We start from the raw sequence: 24,380 nt of genomic DNA on the forward strand, positions 1-24,380 counted from the left end.
ATATATTGCTTCCAGCATTCTCGGTCTGCATCACAGTAGTAAAGTACCCAGCCCACTCATGATGTAAACTCTTTTTCATGAAGGGAGAACATTTGTATAGGTAAGATTCAGCTTCTATTGTCTATTTTAGGTTATTACTTCGAGCATCTTGAGAAATTCTATTTTGTAAAGGCCGCTATACAAATCCAGTTCATTGCCTCTAATTTACATCCTAATAAAATAGGTGTCAAAGGACATTTTGAGTTCTCATGCTCAGTTTCTTTGTTTTTCAGGTACCAAAAGGGGGAAGTTTGCCATTGCCCGAAGTAACTTGCGATGTTCCCCAAGAAAAAAAACAACAAATAGCTTACAAGACTGAGATCATTGGAGGGGTTGTGGTGCAAACTCCCATCAATCCGGTACGACAAACGTTTATAACTGGAAAAAAATAGTCAGTTTGACTACATGTTGGATGTTGTGTTAGAACACTGCGTGATGTGAGGCTTATCCGGGGATATAAGTATTTTCAGACTTCCTTCCATTTATAACAAGTGGTGATGCATAAAAACACATTCAGTCTGATTTCTAGTTTTGTCAGCAGAATTTCCATGTTACATGTTGCCAGCTTTGCATCATCTCTTAAGTCAAATATTAAATATCCACTCTGGTCTTCTGCCAGGTGGTTAAGGTTTCTCATCTAAAGTTGTTGTATGGGCCAAGGAAGGAGCCACTTTGTGGCGTATCACATTAATCGAAAAACCACAATGTGTAGCAATGCTGCCAGAAAATAAATACAAGTACTAAACATATCTGCCAAAGTGGGATTACACAGCCAATTCACACACAGTCGTCTGCCTGTCCTGCTGGGTTTATATGTCTGCAAGTTAGAGACATTATACTTACACCCTTCTGAAAGTCTGCCAGTTTTTCATAGATATCTCTCGAGGGGTTAACTCCACCAGTCATGGAAGTGGACCACTCTCTCGAAAACTGGGATGCTGCTTGGGCAACAGTCCGAGAAGTTAACTCTGGTCTTTGGTAGACCAGACTGCTGCAGCTAACTGTGTCAATAGGATGTCCAGTAGTGGTGATGCACTAAAGAAGGAAGTTTTACCATTGGAGATGTGGTCTGAGACTCTTGCCTCTTTTTTGAGGAATTTCCTCTTACTACCTTCCTTAAACAAGGCTGGTAATTGACTTTGCTGCATTGCAAGAGTAGATTAATAAGGTGGTTAATTATCCATAAACACAATGTCTATTATACATTACTTCATACCTTAGTAATAACCATAATTAAATCCCCAACCAAAATCAACACAGAAATCAACACATAATCTTTGTATTAACGGTTTCAATCCAAGCTACCTATGTGGATTAATGCTCACACTACTCGCCCGTCGGGGGCTACCTTCCCCGGTCTCCCTCCTTCCATAGTGGACAATCATCATGAAACTGCAGGTTTATGGGTCTCATCATCTATGGATATTCTCAATTGAACAGTAAAATACATGTATCATGAGAATCCAATGGCACCTGGGCTGTGGTTTGATTTGTATCCTTGCCACACGACTGTATAAAAAGTTGTGAGCAATATCTTTCTCCTCGCCCTAGGTCAGTCAGATATGAGATTTGTACCGCATTTCTACTGTTTCCACGACAGAGGATAGCACTGTTTCGATGAGCCATTGTCATCCTGGCTGTTGTTCAAAAGGCCTTTGCAACTCATGTGTGGTGTGTGTATTTTTGTGTTTGCATGTGTCTGTTAAGCAGTCATAGCCGGTAGTAGGAAATCAATGCTTTACAAGGTATTTTGCAGAAGACCACCAGTAAAACATGCATCTTCGGGTCCTTCCATCCACTAGAGGAAGTGGAAACTCTGCATTATCACTCACCAGGGTGGAAAATGGTTGGGTTTACCCTGTATTTCCTTAGCACTTTGTACCACTAATCTAGGGTGAGACCTTTAATGGACTATTGTTTGACGTTGAAAGGAGTCATGAAAAATTAAATGGACCAGACTGGTCCTTGCTCATTTGTCCTCCATCACATTTCATGCTGGTATAGCGCCTTTGCTTACCCATTTATATATCCAGATGGCAGCTCCACCAGTGCTATTTTTGCGTTTATTGATGGGTGCACCAAGCTTCATTTTTCATATCTCTCCAGACAAGTTTAAAGACAGAATGTTGATGTGCCAATACTTTAGGGGTTGTTGAATTTATACGCAAGGTGAAGGATCGCAGTCCTATTTTTTTGACTGCAGCCATCATTGGATTTTAGAGGTCTAGTCGCTCATTTATTTTCCTGATGATGTGGCAGCATTTGCCACAAAAACCCCATCACATAAAAGGCAACCCCATCTGTGGCCAATCTTGCCCAGACACCGCCACCCAGAAGCAACACTGTCCATTTCATCACTAAATCTACAACAACAATGCGTGCTAGGTCAATCTTCATTTCCAACCCTGACCCTGCTGCAGCTTAATATTGTACAGACCTTAAAAGCTGAAAACCTTCTTCACTTGAACCCCTTGTGCAAGGTCGCCTCTTACTCCTATGCGAAAAACAATGACGTGAAAGAACTTGGCCAGATCTGCCATGAAACGCAAACTCCAGATTTATGACCTCTTCGTCCAGTTTAAGATTGATCTACTGTTTCGTATGGTAACGTTGTTATCTAAAATAGGTCTACCCCAGACCTCAAAGTTTGTAAGAACGATAGACATAGTAAGGTCGACGGCTGAGTGGCTTTGGTCCATCATATGTTTTAGAGGTTTTGACTCAACCCATTCTAATCAACTGTGATTTTGAAGCACCAGCTTGTGCACGTTTAGTGGAAAATCTCATGTTCCTCTCAGCTGAACACTGGTTAGTTTATGTGTACTGCTAAATGATATTTCCACTCTAGCATTGCAAAATAGAATCACTACTAGGGGCTTTAATCTGTGGCTGGAGATGCCAGAAGGCTGCCCTGAAGTTCAATGGATGACTTACATGTTTTCAGTCTACAGCTGCAGGGTGCTAAGCTGACCCGTGAGGTTGGATATCTATGAGATGCCATTTACTAATATTAGTATCGTCCATGTTGTAAAGCCCGTTCAATTTATTTGGACTGATCACTTTGGTATCCCCTTTCCACATCACTCTTCCTCTATCTAAGAAACCCCATCTCGCATCAGATTCCCCTCCTTCCCATACCCTCAACAGTTTCACCTTCAGGCGGGAGCCCCAGTACTGATAAAAGCTCGATCTAACCTTAACACACCGAGTAAAGAAGTAGGTTGGATCATCTACTCCAATGGTTCAACAATGCTCTTTAATGTGGTTTAGATATACTCATGCCAGTGTCGACCCAGAAACACAATTTTAACACCTAAGTTGATGCAACCACTTTCAAGGATTAGGAACCCTCAATTTACAGATGTGCAGGAGAAAGATTTGCTGGCAAGAAATTGCAGTATAGGAAAAAGGCCTTCTCAGACTGCTGTGGTAATAACCTTTACAAACCCGCAGGATCAGCGAAGTTAAAAAATACATTTCAGATTGCACTAAACAAGCTCCCAGTCTGTCCAAAAAACGTTTTCATATTATGTGGGAGTTACAATCACCTTAAACTGGCTTTTTTTCACTGACCTGCAACACTCCTTGCAGCCTCATGAGAACATCACTCCATTCTTTGCTGACAAGATACAAACCGTGTCTGATAACAAGAAGGCCAGGACAATGCCTACTCCCAACAATTTCCACACAGTTCAAACTGACACTCCGGCTACTGTTCACCTTTTAAGTTCAAAATAATTTTATTAAGATGAAGTAAAACAGTAATATAGAAAACAGGATAATAACAAGCAAAAAGAGTTACGTATAAAATATCAATGGAGGATAAATAAAGAAGAGAAACCTAAGTAAAATACAGTCAGCTATAACATTTACAAATACGAGAACAATAATATATGGAATATCGGTTTAGAAAGGAAACTTAGATGAGATACAAAAGGTTGCAATATAAAATACAATTAGAATAAACTATATAAGAACAATATGAGGGAAGTCACGGAGGTTTAGGTACTTCTTGTTGGCGAGGAGTATGAGGCATAGAATGTCTGGCGCTCATATCAATGAACGTCGTGATAGGTGACCACAGATGTAGACGTTTCGTTGCCATGTGTAATGGGTATAGAAATGACGTGTCCAGTCTGTGATTGTAACAAACAGCATACCACCATGCCTGATAAGATAATTTAGTAAAGTCTTTCCAATTTTTGGTGATTTGTTGAAAGGCCACTGCCAATAATACATCTATGATCTTACTATTAGAATTACAACCTACCCAAATAGGGGACAAGCTTCCTAAAAAGATATGTGGTAAAGAGAGAGGGTGAGTAGAACTAAAGATGGAATTGATTTCAGGGATACTGTTCACCTAATACGTTTTCACCACTTACAGAAGCCTACCTTTATACCGTCTCCCCACTGGTTCCCAATAAGATCTATGCCTGGCTAAGTTAATGAATTATTTAATTAATTTAGCTCCTTAATCTCTTCATTAATGCAAGGTATTTTCCCAAAGGCTTGGAAAACAGCCATTGCCAAACTCTCTTGACAATTACCTCCAATTAAGCCATACGTAGAAGCTTTCACACAATTACTTTCAAGTAGGTCACACATTCCTAACAACTTTCACTACAACTCCCTCTTGCCATTTCTTGGCAAGCTTCTGGAAGAACTGGTTTTTAATCAGCTTCCAAATTTTGCCAAATAGAATAACCTTCTGGATACTTTCTGAGCCAGGTTTCAGTCAGGACAGAGCATCAATTTAGTGATTCTATCTGTATTGGATGACCTCTGCTGACTATAGGGCAAAGGTGATGTCAGCGCTCTAGTCCTCCTAGATATTTCCGTGGCCTTCAACTCAATATACCAAAACAACTTAATTGGTGCTATATGCAACTCAGGATTTGGCAAACAAATCATAAAACGGATCACTTCTTTTCTCTAAGTAACCACGTAAACTATCTCACTACTCCCTTTTCAATCTACAGCCAACCATTTAAATTGTAGTGCACGCTAGGGTCAATTCTTTTCCTCTTTCTGTTTCATCCATACATGCACACTATACTGTCTACATCTTCGAATGGCTTTTTTTTATATGTATGTAGACAATATCCAAATCCAATTACGCCTGTCCTACCCACCTGGTGGCACCTCATGAAAACAGGAATCAGATACCTTGACCAACTGTCTTGCCTTAACGTTAACCATTGGTGGATGTCTGCCAATTTTCTTAAACTGAATCCATACATGACTGAAGTGCTGCTTACCCCACAAGTCCCTTTATTCTAGCTAATATATTCTTGTCAGAAACAATGAATCCAGTCTCTTCCCTGTCCAAAGATGTACACAATCTAAGTAATTGACTAGACACCAGTCTACCACTTGCCTCAGGTGGTCAATGTGGTCAGGTGGACAATGTGTTTTTGGATGTTCTGGTCAGTTCAGGTTCCTCAATAAGCTCCTTCTGTTTATCCATAACATATATATATATATATATATATATATATATATATATACCTGTAGTAAAGCTCTTGGTTTAGTCCAGAGTGGATTATGGAAAACTTAATTTACCTGTCTGCCGAGAAGCTCAGTCATCTTCTCCAACTTGTTAAACATGTGACTGACCCTCTTCTTTTGGGAAGCTCAAGGCATGACAGGATCTCACCAATGTTAAGATTTGTTCACCGGCTGTCCGCCCCATCAAGAGTCCTACTCCACAAAGGGCATGGTGGCTCTCGTCGGTGACTTCCAGGGAACTTCTTGCTACATAGAAATCTATCATAGTGATGAATATCCCTAATGAAGAAAGTCAGCCTGAGGAAATGAGGGTGAAGAAACTCAATAATGGAGAAATATTAAAATAAAAAACATACTTTTAACGGAAATATGTTGTCGTAGAAAATGTATATGTTCATTAGATAATAGTGGGAGGGATGTAGAAGGAGGGCAGTACTAGTGGGAGAAAGTAATGGGCTAAAAGGAATGGAAGGGAAGAGGAGACGAGTGGGTGTAGTGGGAACGGGAGACTAAGAGGCAGAACCCATCCTTAGAGACAGTAGCGTAGCTTGACCTCTGGCCGCCCTTGGCGGTCCTTGCAGCCCCTGGCGGCCCCATGGCAGCCCCATTGCAGCCCTGCGTCTGCCACCACAATGCCCGCAGGTACGAGTGGGGGTGGGTTGTATGATGTTACAACGCATTCCGTTGCAACGTATGCCTTTACCAAGCATGCATTACAATGCAAATGCCATTCCCACGCACAACCTTTACCACGAATATTCCTTTACCACACATATTTTTACAACGATTTTCGTTGTAAATTCATGCATGGTAAGGGCATTCTCTTGGTAAAGGTTATTCTCCCACCCCTAAACCCTTCTTACAAATACCCCTCCCCTGCCCTTAATCCTGAAATCGGACCCCTGCATTTTTTTAAATCTAAAATTCCCCTTACCTCTCCACGTCATCTCGTCTGTCGTCTCTTCTCCATGATCTTCCTTGTTGACGTTGCACATTGTAAAGAGGAAACGGAAGTGTCTTTCGGTTTCCTCTAACATCGTCGATTGACTCCCGATTGACTCCATGATCAGTACTTTATCAGGTGTGTTTTTTTGGGGGGAGACCCCCAAACCCCCTTTTCTTTTCGCATGCATTTTTTTTGGGGGGGGAGACCCCCAAACCCCCTTTTTTAATTTTAGCCTTTACCACACATGCCATTACTACGTATCTCATAGTAAAGGTATGCGTAGTAAAGGCTATTCGTGTTACCCACGCATGCGTTGTAATGCATGTGTGGTTAATGTTATGTGTGGAAACGGCTGCGTTGTAGTTGCTGTTTCCCGTGGGGGTGGGGGGAGACTGGGAGGCCGCTGACTTTTCAATTGGCACATCTATATGAGTGATAACTTTGTAGGAAGTTATAAAGTTGTATATAGCGCCACCAGGCACTTCCTGTACATTTATCCTCCCATCGCCCTTTGACGGTTTTCCATCTTTCTCTTCCTCCTACTTCCCCCTTTGTGTGCTCTTCCCCCTCTTGCTCTCCGAAAATGTTTGATGAGGGTAAAAAAGTGCTTGTCCCCATAAATGAGTGCCAGTGGACACCACCAACAACCACTGGCTCAAATTAAGCACTGATAGGAGTGTTATGTTTGGTGTCCTACAGGGCAAAGTTGGTAGGTTGTTTTCTGGAGGAAGGTATCTTGCTCCACTGTGATATATTTTTTGCTACTAAATTCATCGTATTATAGCATTGGTGTAGCGCGGACTAGCCCCATTTGAGGGCGCTGATCCACTTATCCGCACGGATAGCATGCTTCACTGTGTGGGTGTGGGGTCGGAAGTGGGTTGCTTTGTTTTCAGTCTATTCGCGTCAATATTCACTTTGTTTTGTAGAGATGTCACTTATCCGGTACTGCCCACACGTAGGCTGCGATGTCTGAAAGTCATTCACAGAGACTGGGCCACTAAAGTATGCTACTGCTTAGAGCAATAGACCCGGAGAATGGGCATTGGCATCAATTACAATTTTCATTAGGCTGTAGCTACAGCTTCCTTGCTTTAGTGCACTATTTTGGCTTTTTTCTGGAAATCTTTTTTTTGGAGCACAGTTACAATATTTCCTCCAATTATCTTTAATTCCCCATACATCCTGCTACGATAAGGCGCTCAGGACATTTGCCCCAGGAGATGGAGCTGCTAATGGGGCAAGAACATTGTTTATTTGCCTTTGGGTATCAAAAAATGCCCCTCTTGTTGCCATAGCTCAGTGAAAAACTCGTTTCAGCCTAGAGGAGCAGTATCTAACTAAGAGGAATCAGCGCTTATTAACGTGTGCATTTTAGCCAAGCAATTTGGTGCTAGTTTCACGAACAGTACAAAGATATTCAGCGTTTCAGGAAATACTTATTGCCTCACATTTTGCTTCAAGTGCACCCTGCAAATAGGAAACAATGTAATTTGTGCTGCTACCAGTAGATGGCCCCCTGAGCCTACAGTTTAGCCTCATCTATGGGAATATGAGCCTGCCACCTGTGAGAAGCATGCAGATGTCTAGCACACTTTATATACATTTCATAGTGATCCAGTGAGTCGATGGCACGCACTTGTCGTAGGCTTACCATGGGTTATTGAACTCATCTCCGTGGCATAAGGTCATTTAGTATCTTTTTTTCCATTGGAATTGAATTAACAACAGGGGCATTGGGCCACATATATCAACCTATTTTGCATTTGCAAACGGTGTTAATTGCTAAATTGTACCGTTTGCGAACGCAAAATAGGATTTCAAGATGTATGAAAGGCTTTGTCAGTGCATTTTAGGACATCACAATGTTTTGTGATTGCCTAAAATGTTCACAACAAATAGGTAATCGCAATTTGCGGTTCTCTAAGCACATGTACCAAGCTTTTTTTAAATGTAAACTGTGCATATGAGAAATGCCATTACCATTGACACCAAGTTGATGGCAACCATGTGCAATTTTTGAAAATACACCCCAAAATATGTTTTTTCCCCAGGTGCTTCAGGGGTGCCTAAGACCCCCGAGCAACTTTAGTTTCTGATTTGCGATTACCAATTAGGTAATAGCAGATTAGGTAGTGCAAAACCATACGTACCTATGGGCCTTTAGCCTCATAGGAATGGAGTAGTATTACTTAATAGTGATTACCTAATTGTGATTGCGACTCTGTAGGTGTCACTTTTAGGTAATCATTGTTTTCTTACCTACCATTTTGCATTCCTTAAATAGCGATTACCTAGAATTCGCTATTTAGTGAGTGCAAAATACATTTTTTATACATGTGACACCTTGTTATGAATAGGGCAGGGAAACATCCTTAACAAAGAGGTCAACATCACACAATATCTTTACCACACATCCATTACCATGTGAATACCTTTACCATGCATATCTTTAACACGCATATGCCTTCACCACGCATGGCTTTCCAACGAAAATGTACGTATATGCCAGATAAGTGTGTGTGTGTATGAGTATATATATATATATATATATATATATATATATATATATATATATATATATATATATATATATATATATATATATTCACTGAAAAAACCATAGGTTATAGACCATATATAGTTAGGAATTAGCATTTACAAAACCTTGAAAATTCACTGAAAAAACCATAGGTTATAGACCATATATAGTTAGGAATTAGCATTTAAAAAACCTTATTTTACTCACACAAAACCATTGAAATTCCATATATAGTTAGTTGCACTAACTATATATCGCGCACCCGCAATCCACTGCTGATGATGTCACATATTACATCATTCATGACATGGTCAGTGACATCACTGATGACATCACTGATGACATCTCAAATGACATCACTGATGACATCACTGATGACAACATCCAGTGACTGTATGTTTCTGTAAAGTTAAAATGTGTCTTACATATTGAAGAATGAGTGGAAGTATAAGTGTCTGGACAAAGGATTTAGTAGGTGCATGACTGAATGTATGAGTGAGTGATTAAATGTGTCTCACTGAGTGCATGGGTTAGTGACTAAACTGTCTTAATTTGTGCATCATTATGTCTGTTGTTCTGTAAACTGCTGCATGTGTTGATCAGTAGCTATATGATTAACTATATGGGTTACTGATTGATTGTCCAAGTATTTGTATGGGAGACTGAGTGTGTGTGTGGCTGGCTGGGAGGTGTGGGACTCTGTGCAGATCAATGTGTACTTGTATCAATGATTGTATAAGAAAGTAAGTATGTGTTAGTATATGTTTGAAAATGTAAGTTGCTCTATGTTTAACTGTATAGACAAGAAAATGGAAGTGTGATTGATTCTTTACAGGACTGACTAGGTGTGTGAGTAACTCCATGGATGAGTGGCAGAGTGTGAGTGTCTGTATAGGTGTATGAGTGCATATGATAGTGTTGTAAAGATGAGTGATTGTATGTATGAATGATTGTATGGGTGAATGAGTGAATGTGTGTGTAGAGGTAGGAATCAGTGAGTGTGTATGTAGTAACTAGTATTGGTGTGTCAATGGTTTCAAAAATTATACTCTGTATTTAACACTGGGTGAAACAGAGGTTATATTAAAATGTGAGGAGATGCATTGTATTGTCACATGAATGATATCATCAGTGATGTGGTCATTGATGTCAAATGAGATTTCATCAGTGATGTCATCAGTGATGTCATTTGAGATGTCATCAGTGATGTCATCAGTGATGTCACTGACCATGTCATGAATGATGTAATATGTGACATCATCAGCAGTGGATTGCGGGTGCGCGATATATAGTTAGTGCAACTAACTATATATGGAATTTCAATGGTTTTGTGTGAGTAAAATAAGGTTTTTTAAATGCTAATTCCTAACTATATATGGTCTATAACCTATGGTTTTTTCAGTGAATTTTCAAGGTTTTGTAAATGCTAATTCCTAACTATATATGGTCTATAACCTATGGTTTTTTTCAGTGAATTTCAATGGTTTTTTAATAGCAAATATCATAAGCTGTCGAATGTCAAGTACGTGGTAAGTGAAAACATTTTCGTGTTTATGCACACTGATCTGCTTTGAATGGTCCCCCCCCCCCCTCATTTCTATTAGGAGTACTCTCTCTTTGCAGATAGTGAAAGGTAGTTAACGCAGGCCTTTGCCCCCGTTGTAATACGTTGTGCCTGCTTCTCTCTCCATTTGATTGATTGTTATCCAAGCATTTACTGTTTTAGAATTGGTTCTCTTTGGTTCATTCTCTATTTACAAACAAACACAGAGTCGCAATACTCTGTTTAGTCTTTGCAGATAACGAAAAATCGTGTAAAAAAAAAGAAAAGGAATCGAGCAAAATCAGTAGGCCACTAATGGGATCTCTTTTTGACCTCGCTAAAATAGAAACATTAGGAACAACCCCTCATGACAAATACAAAACTAGTGAGATGAACTGAACTCCACACAATGATGGCTGCAAAACAGCTCGGCTCCGCCACCCACCCCGCCCAAAATAACGATAAAGAGCGGCTGCCATGATTGGTTGCGGAATGGCCACGACGGAGCTACGAAATGGTGGTGCTCTCATGCTAACCCCAGCTTCAGTCTGAAACATCCAGAAACACTGTAGACTACCAATTCGATCAGTTCCGGTAGCGCCCCAATGTAACCCGGTAGAGAAGAACTAGCCCTCCCCTCTTTGACTGATGGTTCTTGTTGCCTGTCCCTTCTGTTGTCATTTAACAGAACTATTTAGCCTGCTGAAAGGGGTTGTGTTCCGACCGCTGGTTGGTGGAGACATTTTGACTATATTCTGGACCTGCGTTGTCGCGTAATGCGTCATATGACGCGCCGCGTTAGCGCATCCGGAAGTCATCCGGGGCGCGACGTGCAGCGCGTAACGTAAGCATAACAAGTCATGTGACTTGTTAATAAAACTTTTCATTGGTTCATTTTACTTTTCTTATTCTAATGATGAAAGGCTTGGTCATATGACCTAAAAATTACGCTTTTTATTACTTCCGAACATTATTTTTTCTAAAATATATGTTATAATGTTCCAGGCTAATGTACTTTCCCGGAAAATTTACAACTGTCCTGCAAGTAAAATATATTCTTTTTTCGAGAAAAAGAGCGTTTCTTCGTCCCATGACGGAGCCGTTGAGCAAAAGAGGGTCGACCTGCTGTCTTAGTCGCCGATACGCCTGAATATGAGATTCTTATCGATCACTTTATGTTGCAGGAGTAGAAAACACAACAGCCCTTGACCATTTATCTTTACTGCGTTCCTGCGTATTATACCTTTTACCCTTCATGTAATTGGTCTGCTTTATTTCACTTGCCTTTTAATGATTCTAAAACAGTGACTATTATTAAAAACTTTACCAATGTATATACTACTACCATGTTTTCTTTTAAAAACCTTTATTGTGAAAATTTCATTATACAAATACGAGCCTATAACCACGTGGGCCGGCCACGGAGCAAACTGTAATCGTATATGATGAGTAGACATTTACACTGTAGAGGAACGTAACGGGCGGGCCATTAGGTTGCAAGAACTAAGGTGTCTAACAGTTGCGGAATCGGTGGACGTACATTTTATAATTAAAATACGACAGGGCCAGTTACAATAAAATTATCTAGATATACATTTGCGGGCAAGTACCCTGGGTGACGTTAATTCGAACTTTCAATAGTACAGTAATCAATAACACATCAGAACTTAATATCAATAGGGATGTCGAAATATTCAATCAATTCTCGTCCCCGCCCGCCATATGCTTCAAAACTGCATACGTATCTCGTGATTTCAAGGTTCTGCAACCAGTACACAACAAGGAGTTACGAGTCCCATTTATTCCGGCGCCATTTTGGGCGAGGACGGGCAGGTCCAGGATATAGTCAAAATGTCTCTACCAACCATCGACTATGATGATGTTCATATGCTGTATTTATTAGAGTAACACTCATCTGTCCACATGAAATTAATTTGCCACAATCTAAACATGTCATTTTAATCTTTCCAAAGTTCTAAATATTTGGGACCATTTCCCTTGCCTCTGATGCTGTCAGTGCCACTTCTTTGATGAATGTACTGGCAGGTCGGGGGTTCTCCTCCAAATCTCTCTTTTATGCAGCACTATAATTAATTGGTGCCACCTCTCCATATGACGATGCATGGTATAGTTACCATAACTATATTTTTTTCGGTTCCTCTGGAGAGTACATCGTGGCAGATGAAGCGTGTAACGTACCGGGAATTTACCTTTTTTTGCATGTACAGGAAAGGAAAAAAAAAATCGAGCGTCCGAGTTCTAAAGTGTCCCAGGGCCATTTTAGTAGACCAGGCCCAAATCCAAAGAACAGGCCGCCATTTTGAGAGTCCTGTTGCAGCCGCCTGTCGCTGTAGCATCAAGAGCGGCCGAAACTCAGCTGAATGGCAACTGAAACGGTAAAGGGGCGCCCCACTACAGCAGACGAGCCTCCACCTAGGAAGGCCCGTTCACGCCGCCTCCCCCCCCCCCTCTTCGGGCACCCCACGCCGTTATTCGGAGCAGTATTGTAGGATGGCCACACCAGTGCGGCAACTTGCTAGACATCACCTCGGTGGTAACCGAATCTCAGCACCTTGTGGTGTCTTCTCTTCAGAAAATATTCTTGCGCTACCTTTGCCCCATTCGCACATCGGTCCGCTACTGACGCCATCTCACAGGCTAATGGGGCGCCCCACGCCGAGTTTCAGCATTGTAGGATGACCACACCAGTACAGCAACTTGCTAGACATCACCTCGGTGCCATCCGGATCTCGGCGCCCCACTGCAGATGAAGTGCCTCTCAACTATGAAACCACCACGGTGCCATCCGGATCTTGGCGCCTTGTGCTGGTTCCGGCCTATTCACACATCGGTCCGCTACTGACGCCACCTCACAGGCCAACGGGGCGCCCCACGCCGAGTTTCAGCATTGTAGGATGGCCACACCAGTACAGCAACTTGCTAGACATCACCTCGGTGCCATCCGGATCTTGGCATCTCAACGCCTAGTGGTATCTTCCATACAGAAAATATTGTTGCGCTGCCTTTGGCCCCATTCGCACATCGGTCCGCTACTGACACCATCTCACAGGCCAACAGGGCGCCCCACGCCGACTTTTACCATTGTAGGATGGCCACACCAGTGCCACAACTTGCTAGACACCACCTCGGTGCCATCCGGATCTTGGCATCTCAGCGCCTTGTGGTGTCTTCTATTCAGAAAATATTGTTGCGCTGCCTTTGGCCCCATTCGCACATCGGTCCGCTACTGACGCCATCTCACAGGCCAACGGGGCGCCCCACGCCGACTTTCAACATTGTAGGATGGCCACACCAGTGCGACAACTTGCTAGACACCACCTCGGTGCCATCCAGATCTTGGCGCGTTGTGCTGCCTTCGGCCTATTCGCACATCGGTCCACTACTGACGCGAACTCACAGGCCAACAGGGCGCCCCACGCCGACTTTCAGCATTGTAGGATGGCCACACCAGTGCTGCAACTTGCTGGACACCACCTCGGTGCCATCCGGATCTTGGCGCGTTGTGTTGCCTTCGGCCTATTCGCACATCGGTCCGCTACTGACGCCGCCTCACGTGCCAACGTATTTTCTCCGCATTTTATACCCTATGCCGCATAACAGGTCATGTGACTTGTTTATAAAACTTTTCATTGGTTCATTTTACTTTTGGTTTCCTAATGATGGAAGGCTTGATCATATGACCTAAAAACAACACTTTTCATTGGATGAAAACTTTTTTTTTTCCCCAAACGATGAAAGCCCCACCTTGTTTCTGGATGTTTCAGACTGAAGCTGGCGTCACCATGAAAGCACCACCATCTCGTGGCTCCGTCGTAGTCATTCCGCGAGCAATCATGGCAGCCGCTCCCCACCAGAAGCCTGCAGGAGTCGGGGGCCCCCAAAACTTTTGATGAATCCTCAAGGCGGAGGGGACGCTTTCGAGAATGGGGTCCAAGACCTAGCAGACAAGCGTCCGATTTCCAAGGTGTCCCAGGGCCATTTCAGTGGACCAGGCCCAAAAAGGAAACAGCCTGCCGCCATTTTGAGAGTCCTGTGACAGCCGCCTATCGCTGCACCGCAAGAGTGGGCGCAACTCAGCTGAATTGCGGCTTTTGACACAGTGGACCAAAAGCGGACGGAATGGCAACTGAAACGGTAAAGGGGCGCCCCACTACAACAGACGAGACTCCACCTGGAGAGGCCCGTTCACGCCGCCTCCCCCGGGGCGCCCCACGCCGTTATTCGGAGCAGCATTGTAGGATACCAAAACCAGTGCGGCAACTTACTGGACATCACCTTGGTGCCATCGTTCTGCTGCCTTGGAACTATTCGCACAACAGTTTGCTACTGATGACCCACCCCCCGCGACGCCCCACGCCGGATGCCGAAATCAGTGAAATCTGGACGTTGTGCTGCGTTGGGACTATTCGCACAGCCGACCGCTACTTCGTTGTTTTTCCCTAAAAATGTTTATATGTTATTACTGTTTTTGTTTTCTTGTATATATTTATAAGTTATTAAAGTTTTATAATCTTACTACTTTGTTGGAGTGCTATATATTTTTAATGTGACACATAATTGTAAAAACTTTGATGTACAAAGAGTCATCCCTGGAATCTTCCGCTTCAGGCTCGGTCCCCTCCCCAATCACAATACAGGATGGTTTTCAGATAATAGGAACGCGTCTGCTGTGACGGATCTCATCGAGTGTGGGCCTTGATCTACTATAACTCCTTTGAAGAGGGGTGATTCTTTACAGCGGGGGCCATAAACTACATCTGCAGGGCTAGCTGATACCCTAGGACCGGCCTGGACAATCGGACACAGAGGAAAAGGAGTGTCAGAGGGTGCGGTAGTGAATAGGGCGAAAGGGAGGTGTCGGGCGGACACAGGGTGTGATTCTCAGTGAAGAGCAGCGCAGATGGGGGGTGGTTTATTACCCATGCATAAGACAGAGAGCGGGGGTGACCACTGCCTGGGGGAGATGCTTGAGAGGGTGGGGAGCCATGCTAAGGATCGACAGCGTGCAGAGAGTGGGTCTGGTCAAGGCATCTAAAATGACTGCAGTGCACGACAAAAGTGTGGCATTTGAAAAAAGGCAAGATGGCGCAGACAATGTTTTTCGACACTTCCTGATTTCCTTCGAATCGAACGTTAACAGACGTTGGGGCATATTACCAAAGTTAAGCGATATTTATCCCTAACGATGCTTAGCAACGAATTTTTTACCGCTAAGCATCTTCAGAAATTATCGCAGATAAACCTTGCTATTATCAAGGTTTATCGCAAATACGATAAAAAACGACCGCAATGCATTAATATCGCTGAAAACTCAGCGATATTCATGCATTACCGAGCTAATGCTCTTAGCCATGTTATCCACCTCCCATTGGATAACATGGCTAAGAACTGCTCAGGGCAGGTGGTAGCTTTTGGAGATATTCGCGCTTATCGCGAATATTTCCAAAAGTTGGTAATAGGAGATAGCGATGTTAGCGACTGTTTCCAGTCGCTAACATCTTGGCATGCCCACTTTGCATGTCATTAGTGATAAATATCACTCACATGCAAAGTGGGGCCCAAGATGGTCGCTATCTCCTACTAGCCGTCGCTAACTGGTGTTAGCAACAGCTAGGTAATACAGAGATAATTTTATCTCCGCGAAGCGGAGCGCTGTTACAGATATATATCTTGTTTTTGAACGTTAATTTCTCAAAATCCACTGAAGCACATATATTGAGACCTAGCAAAGGCACATCGAGCTACCAGTCCCTACAATTTTGCCAAGTTTCGTGCAAATCCATTCAGCCGTTCGATTATTATTATTATTATTTTTTTTGCCCCGCGGGGCCCTTTTAAAACCTCCACATCAAACCTAAGAGGTCAAGGAGGATCTACTATGCCCCCTTATGGTCATTTGCCCCTTCGCTTTGGCCTCCTCTTGTCTCTCGATCCTACCGAGAGACAAGATGGCGGCCGCTACGGACTGTTTGCAATGTTTACAGACGCCGGAGAACCAATCAGCTTCGCAAACCTCCGTTACGCGAAGCGGAGCGCTGTTACAGATATATATCTTTTTTTGAACGTTAATTTCTCAAAATCCACTGGAGCACATATATTGAGACCTAGCAAAGGCACATCTGGCTACCAGTCCCTAATATTTTACCAAGTTTCGTGCAAATCCATTCAGCCGTTCGATTATTATTATTATTTTTTTTTTTTGCCCCGCGGGGCCCTTTTAAAACCTCCACATCAAACCTAGAGGGTCAGGGAGGATCTACTATGCCCCCTTATGGTCATTTGCCCCTTCGCTTTGGCCTCCGCTTGTCTCTCGATCCTACCGAGAGACACGATGGCGGCCGCTACGGACTGTTTGGAATGTTCACAGATGCCAGAGAACCAATCAGCTTCGCTTCACAAAGCTCCGTAACGCGTAAAGTCCGCGAACCGGAGCGCTGCCCGGTCCGCTGTTACAGATATATATCTTTTTTTGAACGTTAATTTCTCAAAATCCACTGAAGCACATATATTGAGACCTAGCAAAGGCACATCGGGCTACCAGTCCCTACAATTTTGCCAAGTTTCGTGCAAATCCATTCAGCCGTTCGGGCTAAAAGTGAGGCCAACCGCCCTATGGAAAACTCAATGTTAAAAACACGTTTTGGGACCCCCCTTTTTTCTCGGCCCCCCCTTGACGAACCCCCCCCAAATTTTCAAGGGCTGCTCAGAAACAAAATGTGCCATTTTCCTGAAAATTTCAGCCAATTCCGTCCACAAACGCCAAAGTTATTAGACATAGAATTTTCAAAAATCCCATAGAGAAAAAATCCTAACTATATATACCTACTGGCGACCGCCAGTAGGTAATATATATATATATATATGTGTGTATATATATATATATGTATATATGTATGTATGTATGTATATATATATATATATATATATATATATATATATATATATATATATATATGAAGAAAGAAAGCGATCCACTCCAAAGGAAAGATCAGAGGACACAGCAGGGGAAATTCAGGCAGCCGTTTATTTCACAGAGTGCAGGGCCTAATGCATTTCGGCAGTGCTTGCCTTCTTCAGATGCCTTTAGCACGGAGCAACGCTTAGTCCCTTCTTTAAATGCTACACGGCCCTCCCATGGGCGGGAGTCTAGCTGAAGTCACTATCGATAGGAAACAGCTGCAGCCCAAATGTCCTGGACTCCAGTTCCCATAATTCATCACTACAGTGAGTGTCAATAGCGGCTCCACATAGGCTGAAGTCAGCGCTAACATGCCTGTGTTGAAAGAAAGGAGAGGTTCAATATTAACCTAGCGAGTCCCAAACGGAAAGTGGTTCCGGTTGCCTAGGGTCCCCAAACGCCTCAGCCACAGTCCTGGATTCAAGGTGAGGCCGTGACACCCAGGTAAAGTTACCGAGTATCTCCATACAGTGACGGACTGCTCATGACAGCAGCCAAAATCCTCGATCCTATCGTGTGGCGGACCTGCATGTTTTCCAATCACTTGGATAATTCGCCACGTTGCCAATTCAGTTGCAGGCCACTTTGGGAGGCGGGTCCTCTTACACGTGCAATTGGCCAGCACGTGAATTTGCATGAAGAAAAAAAGCGATCCACTCCAAAGGAAAGATCAGAGGACACAGCAGGGGAAATTCAGGCAGCCGTTTATTTCACAGAGTGCAGGGCATAATGCATTTCGGCAGTGCTTGCCTTCTTCAGATGCCTTTAGCACGGAGCAACGCTTAGTCCCTTCTTTAAATGCTACACGGCCCTCCCATGGGCGGGAGTCTAGCTGAAGTCACTATCGATAGGAAACAGCTGCAGCCCAAATGTCCCGGACTCCAGTTCCCATAATTCATCACTACAGTGAGTGTCAATAGCGGCTCCACATAGGCTGAAGTCAGCGCTAACATGCCTGTGTTGAAAGAAAGGAGAGGTTCAATATTAACCTAGCGAGTCCCAAACTGAAAGTGGTTCCTGTTGCCTTGGGTCCCCAAACGCCTCAGCCACAGTCCTGGATTCAAGGTGAGGCCGTGACACCCAGGTAAAGTTACCGAGTATCTCCATACAGTGACGGACTGCTCATGACAGCAGCCAAAATCCTCGATCCTGTCGTGTGGCGGACCTTCATGTTTTCCAATCACTTGGATAATTCGCCACGTTGCCAATTCAGTTGCAGGCCACTTTGGGAGGCGGGTCCTCTTACACGTGCAATTGGCCAGCACGTGAATTTGCATGAAGAAAAAAAGCGATCCACTCCAAAGGAAAGATCAGAGGACACAGCAGGGGAAATTCAGGCAGCCGTTTATTTCACAGAGTGCAGGGCATAATGCATTTCGGCAGTGCTTGCCTTCTTCATATTTATATATATATATATATATATTACGCTCCGCTGTCAGGAACAGAAGGACCAGCACTCTTGTTAGGTTAATTCCGATTCAGGATTTATTGCGCAAATCAATAGGTTACAGACGCGTTTCAGCCGTAGCTTTCGTCAGTGTCAGCTGGTGTCTGCGAGGCGGAAGTTGATATTGGCAAATTTGCATCAAAACAAACAAAGGACTTAAAATTCAGTCTTGGTCGCCATATTGAAGTGGCTAAATTATAATAAAACAGTGCATTGGCTCATTTCATTCGTTCGATACACATGATTCAGTATTTACACAAATTTACATATTTATAAAGCGGCAAAGTTCATTAATTCCATCATTGAACCCTGTATGGGTTAAATTAAGTTGTATCACAAAATATAATAGCTCTTTACCACAATTCATTCTATATGTAATTCTGATCGCCGTGTGAAACGTGTAAATAACTTAAATACATTGCCAATCGCTTCAATAAACTCATTCTAAATTCCCTATGATTCAATATTTACAATTTACATATTTACATAGGTTTGGTAATTGAGCCCTGAATGGGCTGGCATTGGATTACACAGTGAGAAACCTTCTCTTAGTTGATACTTTCTGTGTCCAAAACATACCTTCCCCACAAACCTACTCTTCATTTTCTATTTTTGAATCATACTGCAAATATTCTATCTGTTTTGATATTAAATAAATTAATTCATACTGTTGTTGGTCCTTATCTTTCCCATGACACATGTGCTATTCATTATAGATCTAACATGGACTATAAGCGAGTTATAAGCTCTTCTCCTGCGTTTAAACCCTTAGGTGACTTTGTCTGCAGCTCGATAATATATCTGGACTCCAGACGTCGTAATCTTTTCTCTTTGTCACCTTCCCTGATGTCAAATGGGATACAATCTAGGCAAAAGAAGGTTAGAAGATTTCTGTCGCTATTGTGGTGGCTGGCAAAGTGTCGGGCCACCAGGTAGTTCTCATCTCTGTTTGCAATTGCCCTTTGATGTTCCAATATACGTATTTTAACCACGTTGACTGTACTTCCTATATAGCGGTAGCCACAAGGGCATTCTAAATAGTATACCACATGGGTTGTGGAACAGTTCATGAATTTCGAGATCTTAGTATGGGACTTCTTATCTGGGATCTGAAATGTAAACACCCTCTTGCTGGAGCTGCATGCTTTACATTTCCCGCATGGAAATGAGCCATGTAAATTCTGCAGTCCTGTTGCAGTTCTTTCTTTGGCAGGATGACTTTGCACAAGTTTGTCTTTCAGAGATCTTGATTTTCTGAAAGTTATTAAAGGGTGATCTGGAAGTTCTTTTCCTATAATACTGTCTGATTTCAAGATTTTCCAATTCCTACGCATTATTGCCCTTACTTTACTGGCTGCAGAGGAATAGTTGGTGATTAGTCTTAAATCACCTGTCCCTTCTTTTGATGCTCGGCTTTGTGTCTCTCTCAGCAATGTCTGTCTATCTATTGCTTCAACTTTCTCTTTGGCCAATTAATAATACTTTCTGTGATTAGCCTCTTGATCTAAAACGCCTAATGCTGTTATTGACTGCCTCATCATAATCCTCTTTCCTAGAACTGTCTCTTTTGATTTGTAATAGTTCCCCATAGGGGATACTATTTACGAGGGTTGTGGGGTGGCTACTATGTCCATGCAGGACAGCGTTTCCAGCCGTGATTTTTCTAATATAGAGCTGTTTGAATCCCTCCAGACTCTACAAAGACTCTAAGGTCCAAAAAGTTCACTTCCTTTTTACTCATTTCGTGGGTGAATGTTAAATTCAAATCATTGACATTGAGGGCGGAGATATATGCTTCTGCTGAGGTCTTAGATCCCTTCCAGATGACGAAGAGATCATCAATATATATCCGCCATCTGACCACTCTGTCCACCCATTCGCCCTTATCATCGGCCCAGGCCACCTGCTTCTCCCACCAGCCTACGAACAAGTTTGCATAACTGGGGGCGAAGCAGGTGCCCATCACCATACCTCTTATCTGCCGATATCGTTGGCCTTGGAAAATGAAAATGTTATTATTCAAACAAAATGAAATAAATTCCATTAACATTTCACTGTGTTCCAAATATCTGGCCGGACGGTGCCCAAGGAAAGTTCTCACTGCTGTTATTCCATCAATGTGTCTTATGCTTGTATACAAGTTGCAGATGTCAAGCGTGATCATAATGAAATCCTCTTCCCAGCTAACATCTTGTATTTGCTTGATAAAATCTTTAGTGTCCCTTGTATAGGAGCTCAAATGTGTTACCCAGGGTGCCAAAAAATAATCAATAAACTTGGACATATTCTCAGTTAGCCCCTCAATTGACAACACAATTAGTCTTCCTGGTGGTCTAGCAGCATCTTTATGAACCTTCAGCAGATGCTAAAATGTAGGTATTTTTGGTTGTTTATTCTGTAAAAATAGAAATTCCTCTTTGGACAAAATTCCTCTTCCATACCACTTATAGATCAAATCCTCATATTCCTGGATGCTGATTTTATACCCTTCCTCCGTGGTTGGTGCATAGTTATCTTTGTCCTGTAATTGTCAGAGTGCCTCCCTGCAGTAGTTGTTACGGGTTTGTACAACGACATTTCCGCCTTTGTCAGATGGCTTTATTATAATGGAATCGTCTTGTTTCAAGCTCTGTATTGCTTTTCTCTGATTTGAAGATATGTTCCATTAGATTTTTTCTTTTGAATTTTCTTCATGTTTTGACAAGTTTTGGAGTTCTCGGATCACTGTTTCAGAAAAAATGTCAATGGCATCAACTGGGGACTGGGGGTAGAAGCGTGACGGCGGTTTAAATGTGCTCAGTTCTCCTATTTGAGTTATCCCTAGTTCAGCTGCTCTTCTAGTGTTGTCTATTTGTGACGGTTGTTGAGTACTGTTCTCATCTCTAAGTTCCTCTAGTATTGCTAGAGTTTCCAAGTCCCGGATAATAATATCCGCTAGTTCTTGTTCCTCGATGCGTCTACTTGCCGCACCCCTCAGAATCTCTCCTCCTGGGATTCTCTGTTTGAAAAACAGCTTCACCTTTCGAATAAATTTAAATAAATAAATCAGGGTTTGGGTATATTCGTAGCAGCTTGTAGGGCAGAACGTCAGGCCTAATTTGAGCACGTTTTGTTCTTCAGATGTCAGGACTCTAGCGGAAAGGTTTATAATTGTTCGGTCATCACCTAATTCCTGTTGGTTCGTGCTCTCTGGTTCCTGGTTTGTCTTGCTCCACTTCCCATGCCTTCTCCCCCCCTCCTTGTGATGCGTTTGTGCTTGCTGGTTGTTCCGGGGTGCGGCCTTTCCCTCCCCTCAGCCATGATTGTCTGATAAGATCGAACTCCTCGCGAAAAGAAGGCTGCGGTCCTTGTCCTTGTCTTGTACTTGGACTTTCCTCTTCTGATTGCTCTGCACTTGTAACTTCAGACTCTGAGGTATCTCTGACCTCTACTGTTTTCTGTGTTCTCGTTCTCAAGTTGCGACGTGGAGCGTAGTACTTCCTTGTGAACGTGAGTATTCTTCCCTGCTCGTAGCCGCAAGCGTCTCGTTCGAACTTCTGTTGCTTCCTTTGTTGGATCTTTTTTTCATATGTGGTTAAACGTTTTTTCATTGACTCCTTTTCTTCATCATGTTTCACTTGTTCAACCGTTTCAAGGATATCCTTTTCCAGTGATTCTATATCTTTTAGGGCCTTTTCCCGATCCCTCCAGGCAAATTTAATTAGAATCTTTAACATTCATTCAGACGAATGAGCCGTGTACTCTGCCCATTCACTTAATAAATCTGGGTCCGGATTTTCGCATGCCGGTATTGTATAGATGCGTAGGCCACGTGGTACTCTATTCACCTCCACGTAATGTTGAAGGGAGGTGGCCTCCCACCATTTTCTTATTTCTCTCTCGTAAAGTCTTTCTAACTGTTGGTATTCATTTTTCACAGTTAACTGTACAGCGTCTTGTGTCTGGGTCGGGTCCTGTGGATTTCCCCCAGGGCGTGTTTTAAATATGCCGGTCGCTACCTCGCAACATGCTGTTTTACTAAACAATGATGAATTTAGTTAGCTGCGCTTCCTAACTCGCTTGTGCCGTTAATAAATGTAATGCCGTCGGCTCTCCTACCTCCGCCTTCTCAGACGCTGCGAGCTCTGTTTTCCTTGCTCCGCTCCCTCGGGACGGGTGTTGATCTCCCAACTTGCAACGGCGGTGCGGGTTCCTTTTCTTTGTGGCTGCTCCAGAAGTCGCCGTCTGACGCCCGCACTCGAGCGGGTGCCCGGTCCAGCGGTGGCAAACCGCTAACGTACTACGCTCCGCTGTCAGGAAACAGAAGGACCAGCACTCTCGTTAGGTTAAATCCGATTCAGGATTTATTGCGCAAATCAATAGGTTACAAATGCGTTTCAGCTGTAGCTTTCGTCAGTGTCAGCTGGCGTCTGCGAGGCGGAAGTTGATATCTGCAAATTTGCATCAAAACAAACAAAGGACTTAAAATTCAGTATTGGTCGCCATATTGGAGTGGCTAAATCATAATAAAACAGTGCATTGGCTTGTTTCATTCGTTCAATACACATGATTCAGTATTTACATGAATTTACATATTTATAAAGCGGCAAAACTCATTAATTCCGTCATTATATATATATTTATATATATATATATGGATATGTATATATGGATATATATATATATGGCGGATTTGTGTGAGCAATAAATATTTGAACAAAATTGTGGTCTGCACTTGTTGTTCTCCTCGATTGAAAGTCGCGAGGTCTTTGGATATATATATTCACTGAAAAAAACATATGTTTCAGGCACGCAATAGTTAGAAATGAGCATTTAAAAAACCTTAGAAATTCATAACCATAGGTTTCAGGGATGTTATAGTTAGTTGGACATTTCACTCATACAAAACCAGAGAAATTCTCCTGTTATAGTTAGTTAAATTGAATTGAATTGAAGGAGCATTTATAAAGCACATGGTTACCCAGGGGCATCCCAGCACTACGACGCCATGTAAACTGTGAGGAGATTAAGGAAAGAGAAATGTTTTAGAAGTTTTCTGAACTTGAGGTAGTCAGGCTCAGAACGTATGTGGAGGGGGAGACTGTTCCAAAGTCTGGATGCATTGTTTGTAAACAGTCGGCCTCCACTACGTGCACGTTTAATCTTGGGAACTAAGATAAAACCTTTGTTATCAGATCTAAGGGCTCTGTGTTGGGTATATTTGGTTGGATCCAGGGACGGATCAGTGGCGGGCCCTTTCCAGAGAATGACTTATAGGTGATACAGAGAGCCTTAAATTGAATTCTTACATGGACATGGAGCCAATGCAGGGCAGCGAGGGCAGGTCTTGCCGAGGAGCGTCTGGGAGTGTTCAGCAGCATGTGGGCCGCACAG

General features: G+C 42.8%; 1 protein-coding gene across 1 annotated transcript in view; it reads left to right on the top strand.

Annotated features, from left to right (window-relative positions):
- Positions 1-24,380, top strand: part of PLEKHA2 (pleckstrin homology domain containing A2) — a 662,181-nt gene that overhangs the window by 472,412 nt on the left and 165,389 nt on the right. Inside the window, exon 7 of the mRNA XM_078666480.1 lies at positions 273-398. Within this exon, the coding sequence (XP_078522606.1) occupies positions 273-398 (126 nt within the window). The remainder of the gene's footprint in view (positions 1-272; positions 399-24,380) is intronic.

The sequence above is a fragment of the Lissotriton helveticus genome, chromosome 11 (assembly GCF_964261635.1).
Source record: "Lissotriton helveticus chromosome 11, aLisHel1.1, whole genome shotgun sequence".
Lineage (NCBI taxonomy): Eukaryota > Metazoa > Chordata > Amphibia > Caudata > Salamandridae > Lissotriton > Lissotriton helveticus.